The 12375-nt window shown below is 40.6% G+C and overlaps 1 protein-coding gene across 4 annotated transcripts in view; it reads right to left on the bottom strand.

The window, feature by feature from the left end:
- The window catches only part of KYAT3 (kynurenine aminotransferase 3), a 68906-nt gene extending 57049 nt beyond the window's left edge, over positions 1 to 11857 (bottom strand). Inside the window, exons 1-3 of one of the 4 annotated variants that reach the window (XM_066268718.1) lie at positions 11505 to 11857; positions 11049 to 11143; positions 5369 to 5468 (exon numbers count right to left, since the gene is read on the bottom strand). In XM_066268718.1, coding sequence (XP_066124815.1) covers positions 5369 to 5467 — 99 coding nt within the window. In that variant the 5' untranslated portion in view covers position 5468; positions 11049 to 11143; positions 11505 to 11857. The remainder of the gene's footprint in view (positions 1 to 5368; positions 5469 to 11048; positions 11144 to 11504) is intronic. The other 3 variants (XM_066268720.1, XM_066268719.1, XM_066268721.1) reach the window with 3 other exon arrangements.
- Positions 11858 to 12375: the final 518 nt, after the last annotated feature.

The raw sequence follows: 12375 nt of genomic DNA, 5'->3' as shown, positions 1-12375 counted from the left end.
CAAAGAACTGATGCTTCTCATCTCTTTCCCTTCTTGTCTGTCCTCTCCACCTCTCTTGCTTAAAAAAAAAATTTGGTGCAGTAGATCGAGTACCAACTTGAAATGCTGAAGTGACTGGTTTGAAACCCTGGGCTTGCCTAGTCAAGGCACATGCAACAAGTAACCAATAAACAGTTAGAACAAAGCAACTACTTCTTGTCCCCCCCCACTTGCCTTTAAAATCAATAACTACAAGCTTTAAAAAAAGAAAAAAAAGAAAATTTGCCAAGGACTTTATTAGCTATTTTTTCAAAGAGGACATACATATGGCCTATAGACATGAAAAGATGCTCAGTATCACTAAATATCAGGGAAATGAAAATTAAAATTGAATGAGCTATTGCCTCACACTTGTCAGAATGGATATCATCAATAAATCAGTAAGTGTTGGTGAGTACAGGACAAAAGCGACCCTTGAGCACTGTTGCTGGGAATGGAGACTGGTGCAGCCACTGTGGAAAGCAGTATGGAGTTACCTCAAAATATTAAAAATGGGCCCTGACTGGTTGGCTCAGTGATAGAGTGTCAGCCTGGCATATAGATGTCCTGGGTTCAATTCCTGGTCAGGGCACACAGGAGAAGTGACCATCTGCTTCTCCATCTCCCCCTCTTCCCTCCCTCTCTCTCTTTCTTTCCCTCCCACAGCAATAGCTCGACTGATTTGAGTGCACTAGTCCCAGGCGCTGAGGATGGCTCTGTGTAGCTTTCACCTCAGGTGCTAAAAATAGTTCGGTTGTGAGAATGGCCCTAGATGGGCAGAGCATGGACCCAAGATGGGCTTCATGGGTGGATCGCGGTCAGGGTGCATGTGGGGAGTCTGTCTATCTCCCCTCCTCTCACTTGGAAAAGAAGGAAAAAACAAAACAAAAAAATTAAAAATGGAACTACCCTATGACCCAGAAATTTCACTTTTGGGAGTACATCTGAAGAAACCCGAAACACTAATTTGCAAGAATATATGCATCCCTATGTTCATTGCAGCATTATTTATAATAGCCAAGATGTGGAAGCAGCACAAGTGCCCATCAGTAGATGAGTGGATAAAAAAGCAGTGGTATATTTATACAATGAACTACTCAATTGTGAAAAATAAGGAAATCTTACCTTTTGCAACAGCACGGATAGACCTGGAGATTATTATGCTAAGTGAAAAAAGCTAGTCAGAGAAAGATAAATATCATATGATTTCATTTATATGTGAAATCTAATAAACAAAATAAACTAACAAAATAGAAACAGACTCATAGATATAGAAAAAAGACTGACAGTTGTCAGAGGGGAGGCCATTGGGGGCTGAATGAAAAAGGTGAAGACATTAAACAAAAAAATAAAACCCCTCACAGACAGAATACAGTATGATTGCCAGAGGGAAAGCAGTGTGGGGGGCAGCGGCAAAGGGTAAATGGGGGGTAAATGGTGATGGAAGGAGACTTCACTGGGGGTTGTTAACACACAATACAATATATAAATGGAATTATACACCTGAAATGTACATATTTTTATTAACCAATATCACCCCAATAAATTCAGTAAAATAAAAAAAAATGAAATAAAAAGCTTCCAGGGTAGTTTCTTATAAAAACTGAAGACATACTTAAATACAATCCAGCGATCATTCTCCTTAGTATTTAACCAAAGGAGTTGAAAAATCAAATTCTTATAAAATCCTATTTATGGATGTTTATAGCAGCTTTATTCATAATTGCCAAAACTTGGAAGCAACCAAGATGTCCCTCAGTAGGTTAACAGATAAATATATTGTACTTTGCTACATCCTGACAAGGAAAGCTATTTAATGCTAAAAAGAAATGAGCTATCAAGCAAAGAAAGTACCTGGAGAAATCTTTCTAATTATTTATTTTGATTTTTCTGTGCCAGAGAGTAGGCAGGTTACTTGACTTCTCTGAAACTCAGTTTCCTCATTTGTTAAAAAGGAAAATGAACACGTACCCGGCACAATTGCTATGATGATGAAATGCGCTAAAACCATAGTGGAAAAGCAAAGTTGTTGGAACTTACCATATACTCAGAAACTCAGAACTTACCATATACTCAGTGCCCACTCAGAAGGTGGAAAAGATACTATTACATACAAGCGGATAAGTAACCTTAGATCACAGGGAGTAAGGAGACTGTTGTGTAGACACTAAATGATAATTTAGTGTAGACACATTGATAATGTTTTCATATCAGAAAAGAGGGCTGTGATTCTTTAGGCAAGGAGAGACTGAAGAAGGGAAAGTTTTTGTCTTAGTTGTTATAAAATAAATGTTTTTGTATCACTGCTGGCGGGCATGTAAATTTTAGAAGTCTTTTTTAAAAAAGAATTTTTTAGAGCTGTTTTAGGTTCATAGCAAATTGAGTGCAAAGTACAGAGTTCCCATATGCTCCCTGCTCCCACATAACAGCCTCCTCCACCAACATCCCCATCAGGTTGGTACCTTTGTTACAATAGTCAACACTGACAATCCATCAAATGTCCATGGTTTACATTAGGGTTCCCTCCTGGCGTTCTACTTTTTTGTTCCAACACCTTAGTTGTTCATTGATTGCTTTCTCATATGTGCCTTGACCATGGGCCTTCAGCAGATGGAGTAACCCCTTGCTCGAGCCAGCGACCTTGGGTCCAAGCTGGTGAGCTTTTGCTCGAACCAGTTGAGCCCTTGCTCAAGCTGGCAACCTCTGGGTCTTGAACCTGGGTCCTTCCGGATCCCAGTCCAACACTCTATCCACTGTGCCACCGCCTGGTCAGGCTTTTCAGGGGTATTGACAACCATGTTATATGCATTCACCCTTAAAGCACACAGAAGTTTCCCTGAGAAGTCCCACTTAGGATGGTTATTTTGAAGTTATATAGACAATAGCTTATTAATGAGAGAAGAGAAAATCAGTGAGCTACCAATTGCAATCCGAATGTCTAAACAACTTAAATGAAGACTAGTCTAACTCAGGGTGATATACTATTAGGTAGTAGGGGCTGGTGCTCCATGAGACCTCTCGTGAACAATTACTTCCTTCTTCCTTCTTTCCTCCCTCCTCTCCATACATCCATCAACCCACCCATCCATCTTTCTCTCATCTACTAGTTTGTTCTTTGGCTCCCTGGCACTAGGGAAAAATATAAATAAATATTTTCCCCCAAGTTTCTATGCCTTTAAGATCTAGCTGCTAAAATAAGGGACAGATAGTGAGTGATTTTCATCCTGAGTTCATCTTGGTTCTTTTCTTGCTGGATGAGCAGTTTATTTTCCTTTAACATTTAAAATATTTATTTAAAATTACAAAAGCAATACAAATGTTTTTTTTTTTAATATAAAAAAGGAAGTAAATGACCTGGATAAAGTACAGCCCACCACCCATTATATTCCCTTCCTGAGAAGTAACTTTTATAGTATGTTTTCAGTGACATTAATGGTGTGGATGAGAGGGATTTTCTTGTGAAAATAGGTTTACAGTAAGTAGTCAGGCTGGTTCTGTTAAGTCATTCTTGACTTAAACTTATCACTGCTACTCTATAACACTGATCAGTCTGCTCTGTCATTCACCCAAAAGCATGAAGAATGATTATTTTTCTGTTGAGACTATTTTAACTGCTAAGGCTCTGAAAAATTGTAGGGACCTTTCTGATGTGACTGTTAAAGATGGAAAGGGTTGAATTGTATTCCAGATAATCTGCAGATATGAATAAAGCATTGGCAGTGGTTGTTAATGTACCTGAGGTGTACATTAAAATCACCTGGGAAGGTTTTTCAAACTACACTTCAGATTTATAGACTGAGATTTTCTCAGGAAGGGTCCTGGGTGTTGAGCGCCACGGATGATAATTCTGCACACACAGCTTTAATTTAATACCATGCCTTTATCTGATCACCCCAAGTGATTGTACCCACTTCCTTGGCTTCAACTTCTCCATGGAGGGCTTGAACTAAGGTAGTCATGGTGGTAACAAAGATGAGAGATCAAAACCAAGGCATTTACAAGGTAGAAATCGCAGTATTTACACACAGAGGGAGAAGTTGATGATGGTTTTTATGAAAATTTCTAACTTACAAAAAAGCTGAGAGATTATCATTAGCTTGAACAATATGAAACTGCCAACATTCATCCATTTTTGACCTACAAAATGACAATTTCATATGATTCAACATAATATAAAACACTCATATACATGATACCCAGGTTCAATAATTATCAAGATTTTGCTTCATTGGCTTCATCTCCCTCCCTTTTTTTCATTTTAAATTTTTATTGCTGAGTAATTTTAAAGTAAATTCTACATCTTAAGTCATTTCTCCCATATATACTTGGCATATATCTCTAAGAAATATCAGGTTGCTTTTTTTTTTTTTTAAAGATTTTATTTATTCATTTTAGAGATGGGAGAGAGAAAGAGAGGAAGGAAGGAGGAGCAGGAAACATCAGCTTCCATATATGCCTTGACCCAGCAAGCCCAGGGTTTCAAACCAGCGACCTCAGTGTTCGAGGTCGACACTTTATCCAGTGTACCACCACAAGGTCAGGGTCAAGTTTCTTATATAACTTCAAAGTCATTATCACACCTAATTAACAATAACTTCTCTCTATCATCTAATACCCAATACATATCCCTATTTCTCTGTCTTTAAAAAAGATGTTTTCACACTTTGATTGATTGAATCAAGTTCCTAAACATTGTTTTGGTGGTTGTGGATTTCAAACCTCTTTTCACCCCAGAGCAATCCTTCCAAAATACGCCTCTTCTATTTGTTCTCATGCCACTGATATGTTGAAGAAACTGGGTCAGATATCTACCCTGGTTATGACAGTCATGGTGGCAACAAAGAGATTTGTTACTTTTGCATGATGTCAGAGAGCCTAGTCCTCAATTGACCATATTTCCTGTAATTTGGCAGTCATAGCGTCTGTAGTTATAGGCACTATAATATCCTTTCTTGAATATACAGAGCATACCCTTTGGAGTGCCAGAGCTAGACAGGGGTGAGTATGGCATCTTGGTTATGATATTTAAAAGCTGTGTGATCTTGGGCAAGTTACTAAACCAATCTAAACTGCCACTGTTTCATTTGTAAGATAGGAATGTAACAATTCATAACTTGAAGCATTCTGTAAAGATAAATTGAGATAATGAACACACAATGCCCAATTCAGAGACAGGCAAGCAATTTCTCAGGAAATGTCAGTTCTCGCCAACAAGAGATGACTGCAGTTTATATAACAGAAACACTCATGCCAATAAAATATTTATAAAGAATCTAAAAAATTGTGCTTTTTTTTGACATCACAAAAATATGTACAATAAATTATTGGTAAGCAATTAAGCAATACCTACAGCGGAAGTGGAGAGTCTGAAGATTTTTGAAGAATATATCGTCTTTAGGAATTTAGCTCTACCGACAAGGGAGCAGAGTCTCCTCTGGGCCAAAAACATGCTACAGAATAAAAGAAAAACTTTTAAAGGGAATGACTATATGGTACTTACATTGCTATCAGGTAGTTATAGCTAGTTGATAGACCATAGTTGATATAAAATATATATATAAAGTTTTGATAGGTTTTTTCTTCTTTATGATATAATCTCATCACTGGAATCATTCTAATCATTTGAATAAAATCCTCTTATAGAAACTTTTGCATGTTACTTTAAATTAGACATATGTAAGGATATTGTGAATTCAAAAAGTAAGACTCTAATGTAGTCAAGAGCATCAAATAAAAGTTCTATTTCTAGCAGCTATAAAATCCAGAATATTTCAGTCTTAAAACTATTCAGAACTATCTGGATAACAGTCACTAGTAAAACCACGATCTATAACAGTAAAACGTTGTTAAAAACAGGTTATTTAGAAAGTTGTTTGAAAAGGATTATATCAGGCAGGTCCCTGATAAATATAAACATATGAATAATCTCAGATGGTACTTTCCTCCACAATTCCATAGCTAGCAAGTCATTTCAATAGATTCCAGTTATATAACCAGTATGCATTTTGAATTACTTTTCTACCTGTAAGAAAATCATTATCAATCATGGGTGGGGCCTGACCTGTGGTGGCGCAGTGGATAAAGCGTCGACCTGGGAACGCTGAGGTCGCCGGTTCAAAACCCTGGGCTTGCCTGGCCAAGGCACATATGAGAGTTGATGCTTCCTGCTCCTCTCCCTTCTCTCTCTCTCTCTCTCTCTCTCTCTGTGTCTTTAAAAAAAACTGAATAAAGTTAAAAATAAAAATATTTAAAAAAAAAAAAATCATGGGTGGGGAGATCAAGACATATGGAATTCTGTTATTATGTTGCTTGGAAGTGAAAGAAAACTGTTTTCTAAAAACATTCAGGCAAACAGATACTTCGCATGAGGTTTTTCTCTGTGAAAATGGTATTGGGACGGCATTTCCTCTATCTCTAATCAAACCTGAAAAAGAGATAGACTCTAAGAATTCAAAGGGAGCACTGAAGCTAGCTACGAATCTCTTTAAGTTACTAAATGTTAGGACTACAGAAAACTTTAAATATAAAGTCGGTATTCCATAAATTAAAGTATTAAATGACTGAATGAATATATAAAATTATATTATAAATTAATGATTTAAGTAGATTACTTATAAGACCTGTTATAAAACATTGATTCCTTTTGTAAAGTAATTATCCCTAATGTTTTTTGCCCTTCAAATCAAAGATTAGGTTTTCTTAAATCAAGATATGCCTATTCTTGTGTCATTGATTGTTTTGTTCAGGAGTAAAATATTAACTGGGTTAGGTAGTAGGAATAATTTTAAGGAAAATTACCAAACAACAGGAACTATACAGAGCAATCTTCATTCAGTATCATGAAATTATTTTAGGACAATTTTTTTTCCAGTAAATAAATATCCACTTATTTAAATTTAGCCCAGTTTCTTTGGTATTAAGCAAAGAGTAAGCAAAATGCTTTCTTTCAAGTAGATAAACAAGAGAAACCTCTTCTACGTTCTTAAGATAATTAGGGAGAAACAGGACTAGGAATCAGGATACTTGGATTCTAATCCTTACTCTTGCTATTTAAAAAAAAAAGGTTTCTATCTTCAGACAAGTCACGGAACTCTTGTTGAGCCTCATTATCTCCATATGTCAAAACAGATGGATAAATGAATCCTTGGTTAAAGGTAACCTCAAAAGGAACTGTAAGTCACTGGCTAGTCATATGTGAGCTTAGGCTGCAGCTCTTAGGAGATTTCTCCCCAGGTTGGGTGAGCTGTGCCCTCTGGACCCCAGGCCTCAGTACCTGTTCTCCTAAGGGAGCTGACACTAAATCTACCTGTTTTTGTCTGGAAATCCCAAGGTCTAAATCTTCTCCTCCATCTGTTTTAGACAGCACATGACATCCACGATGCAATGTACTGTCCTGGCAAATGACTCAGCTCTTTTCTTCCCTCTTCTACTTTCCAAATTTTCCACTGCATCTTTTGGAATAGCGACATTATGATCAGCAAATTCCATATCTTTATGTTCTCAGATTGTTTGCTGTACCCAGTGGTGGGATTCAGCTGGTTTGTACCAGTTCGGCAGAATCCATACCTAATTTTTTGTTGCGTCAGCAAACCGGTTGTTAAAATGGCACTTGTAATCAGGTTTCTCTCTAAGGTGGGCACCTGGGCAGCTGCCCAATGTGGAAATCACAAATTTACATTCCTTACCTTTTTTCTTTTACAGAGACAGAGAGAATCAGAGAGAGGAATAGATAGGGACAGACAGACAGGAACAGAGAGAGATGAGAAGCATCAATCATCAGTTTTTCGTTGCGACACCTTAGTTGTTCATTGATTGCTTTCTCATATGTGCCTTGACCGCGGGCCTTCAGCAGATGGAGTAACCCCTCGCTCAAGCCAGTGACTTCGGGTCCAAGCTGGTGAGCTTTTGCTCAAACCAGACGAGCCCGTGCTCAAGCTGGCAACCTCGGGGTCTCGAACCTGGGTCCTTCCGCATCCCAGTCTGATGCTCTATCCACTGTGGATAAAGCCTGGTCAGACTACATTCCTGTTTTTTAACATTCATCTGTGCAACAGTGTGGTCTAAGCATCTATAGTAATATTCACTCTGTCCACAGGTGAAAAAAATTGCAGGATGCCAACCAAGAAGCAATATGGAGCCTGATCAGGCGGTGGTGCAGTGAATAGAGCGTCACCTGGGACTCCGAGGACCTAGGTTCAAAAACTGAAGTTGCCAGCTTGAACGTGGGCTCACCAGCTTGAGCACAGGGTTGCTGGCTTGAGCATGGGATCATAAACATGACCACTTGGTCGCTGGCTTGAACCCAAAGGTCGCGGTGGCTTAAAGTCCAAGGTGACTGGCTTGAGCCCAAGGTCGCTGGCTTAAGCAAGGGGTCACCTGCTCTGCTGTAGCCCCTGGGTCAAGGCACATATGAGAAAGCAATCAATGAACAACTAACACGCTGCAATAAAGAATTGATGCTTCTTATCTCTCTCCCCTCCTGTCTGTTCCTATCTGTTCCTCTCTCTGTCTCCGTAAAAAAATAAACAAACAAAATAAACTGCCTTTCAGTAAAGTGTTTTTTTTTATGCTTAAAACAGTCATTAGGGCAGAGAACCAGTTATTAAATTATTTGAATTCCACCATGCCTATTTCTCCTTGCTTTAACTCAAACCTTATTTTCCCTGAAGGTACCACTTCTATATTCCTCAACATTGGCTTTTGGTCTTATAAGCTCCACCTACCTGTTTCTAGCTGCCCATTTTATCACTGCTAGACTATTACTTCCCTCATCTGCCTCACTGTTGTTATTGCCTGACCTGGTGATAACTCCGTCATTCATTAAAGATCTTGACATTAAGCATACAGTTTTTTTTCTCGACTTAAGTACTGTGATCATCCAGGTAATTTCAATATCTGCAGAGATGACCCATTCAACAACTGACATTAGTATGTTCATTTCTCTTCTCCTTCATTCTACCTTAGTTGCTTTCCCCTACAGTCACACCCTGCACTTTGCCATTACCTCAGTCTGGTCTAATTCCAAAATAATTGAAGCATTCTGCACTCTGAATGTAACTACCTGTCCTTTCAATTTGCTTAATTACCCCAACTATTACTATTCTTCAATATTATCAAGACGTCTAGAAGGCTGCCTCTCTTTTTCCCAATCAGCACTTGCCTTCCTTTATTTTCCAGTTTAGGTGCCAGTTCTACTGCTTCAGTAATGTTCTTGACAATGCCCTACCCTGACTATAAAACTCTAGTCCTGGAAGAACTCAACTATAATGTCTGTTTTTTCTACAGTCCATGAACTGTGAACAGGATAAGACTGGTTTCACCACAAACTCATGGTTGTTAATCTCAAACTGAATCCCAACTTTTTCCAGCATTTCTACTATATTTTATAGATAAAGAACAGCAGAATAAGCCAGCTCCAAAAATATGCTGCTAAGCATAAGAAATATTTTGAGCTAAAGGCACTTGAAAAACAGCAGAGGCAAGAAGGGTGATCTCAAAAGCAAAACTTTAAAAAAGATATTTTATCAGCTGTCTCCTTTTCCTCAATCTATACTCCTGAACCTGGTGCAATCTGCCTTTTGAACCTCTTACACTGCACAGAGGCAGCTCTTGCTTAGGTTATTTTTGACCTCCATATTGTTAAAACCAATGGACATTTTGCAAGTCTACTTTCCTTAAGTTCTTTCTCTACAGTTTTAGATACTGCTGGTCAAGCCCTGTCCCCTACCAGAAACACCACATTCCCTAGGCTTTAGACATATGACAAGCCCTCATTTTTCTTCTACTTTTCCCCAACCTACCATTAAATCAGGGGTCCCCAAACTTTTTACACAGGGGGCCAGTTCACTGTCCCTCAGACCACTGGAGGGCCGGACTATAAAAAAACTATGATCAAATCCCTATGCACACTGCACATATTTTATTTTAAAGTAAAAAAACAAAACGGGAACAAATATAATATTTAAAATAAAGAACAAGGAAATTTAAATCAACAAACTGACCAGTATTTCAATGGGAACTATGCTCCTCTCACTGACCACCAATGAAAGAGGTGCCCCTTCCGGAAGTGCGGTGGGGGCCAGATAAATGGCCTCAGGGGGCCGCATGCGGCCCTCCGGCTGTAGTTTGGGGACCCTTGCATTAAATGATGGAATTCCTTAATACTCAGTTCTGGGCTCTCTTTTCTTCTCACTAGGAAGTCTCATGGGGAGGGAACTGTGAGAGTGTGGGTGAAAAAATAGCTCCAAAGAAATTTAAGCAGGTTGATAGATGCAGATTCAGAGCCCCTGAAGTTATTTTTCTCTGCACTTTAAATAAACACATTCGAAGCAACACTTTTCTAATGCAATTAACATTCCATATGTATATTCACCAATAAGCTAAATAAGTAAGTAAATAAATAAATAAATTTGGACGTCATTGAAAAGTGAAAGACACATCAAAAGGCACAGGGCTTTGAATTCTAAACAATCTTTTTATTATACTTTTATGCTTTCTCCTTTAAAACAATGTTCTGAAGAAAACCAGGCAATTGTGAATCAGGGCGATCATTTTGCTTTTAATGCTGTTAGTCCAATTCTAGAACGGTTTTAAATTGCAGTGACACACAGGTCATCTAAGAGGTGAACAAGGTACTGGCTGGCTTAGTATTAGTCATGTCATTGGAGCAAGAGTGGAAACAATTTCCTATATTTAGGTGGGCCAATATGGAAGGATACAGACCCTAATTGCTGTTTTATGAAAATGCGGCTCGTGTCACTAGGAATTTCTCCAGAGGGAAGAAGTGTAGCTGACTGGTGTGAGGTAGCAGGAATTTTTTCGTACAGCGTGAGATAAAACTTACTAACAGTTGATCTGCGTCATTGGTACCGTGAGCAGGCAGCCTCGATTCTTGCCTCAGATATTAAGTAGCAGGGGAGCCAGGGTGGATAAATTATTTCTGTACTGGGCGCGGAGTTCCCCCCTTCCAGAGCCGCTCGGACTCCAAAAACAACAGACTGGACTGCTTTCCTCTTTAATGAATAACTTACATGGCAGGTTAACAGTCTTTGTTTTCTTTTTTTATTAAAAATCCCGGTTATGGACAAAGTGTTCCCCTTGCCACGCTGGTTTCAAAATACTTGAACTGCAAAATGAAGAGCAACAGGGGCAATCGATGACCGGAGTTCAAAGGCACCAATCTAGAAGGGCAGTCACCTCGGGGACAGGCCCTCCCGAGAGGAAACAATTCCCGCACGGAACCGCGTCCTCTGCAGCCTCCCCGGAAGTCCGCCGCGGCGGAGCCGGTGCCCGCACAAGCGCGCGCGCGTCTCGGGCTCTGGAGGGCGAGTGCGCGGCCCCACCGCGATCCGGACCGGCTCTTCCTCCCAGCCCCACCCTGGAAGGCCGGCCGGCCACCTTCCTTCTCCGCATGGCTCCGTAAACCCCGCATGCCCGGGCCGCAAGCTTCGACCCCTAAGGCAGTGGCCCCCTCGCGGCCCGCTTACCTCCTCGCGCGACCACGCTGCCCCTTGCGCTAGAGTCCCGCCGGCTCGGGTACTGTGAGGTGGGACTTGGCTGTCGGGACGAAGCCTGGGCGGCGCCTGCCGCGGGGATGGAGTCAGTGCGAATGTGCTGAAGGGCGGCCGGGAGCGCGGACTTAATAGGATCGGACCAGAACGGGCGGGAGGCGGCGAAGGGGGCGGGGCTGGAGGAAATACGTGGGCGGGATGAAGGTGCACGTGGATGTGCCCGGGGCGGCTGTGGGGTCTGGACTTCAGGCGCGTTTGGCTGTGAGGACAGCGGACCTCCGGGAGCGGACGGCGCAGGTGGAGGTGCGGAGCTGGTTCAGGTCTCTGGGATCCAGGCGAGTCAAAATAAAGCGGCGGGATGGGGCGGGGTTTAGATATGGCCACGGATTGGGTGTGAAGTTGCCACCCAGGCCTCTAATTGGATGTTTGTGACTGATTGGGTTGGGGCGGGTTATAAAATGGGGATCGATTTGGCGGAAAGGCAAACTATGAGGCCACAACGCTTACGCAAGGAGACAGCCTAAGAGTTATGCTGGAAGTAATAGTGTAGTAAGAATAATGTTGGAAGCTGCTAGAGAGAGGGCAAGGCTAAAGAGAATGTGCAAAAAGATGTACTTATCACCCGTGATGGGGATGAGGGGGAAAAATACAGAGAGAAATTTAACGTTCCTGAACAGTAAAATTAGTTTGATCAAAGAACTGAGAATGAAAGGGGGGTGTGAGACCTAGGACGAACATAAATTAACACTTCAAAAATGAAAAAGGAAAATCGGCGAAGAGAAAAAGGAACACCAGGACATACTCCTTTGAGGAAGGCGGTACAAGGCGAACGGAGAGCTTCGGTTAG

Source organism: Saccopteryx bilineata, chromosome 3 (assembly GCF_036850765.1).
Source record: "Saccopteryx bilineata isolate mSacBil1 chromosome 3, mSacBil1_pri_phased_curated, whole genome shotgun sequence".
Lineage (NCBI taxonomy): Eukaryota > Metazoa > Chordata > Mammalia > Chiroptera > Emballonuridae > Saccopteryx > Saccopteryx bilineata.
Note: the sequence above shows the minus strand (reverse complement) of the source record. Positions and strands in the feature narration are given on the sequence as shown.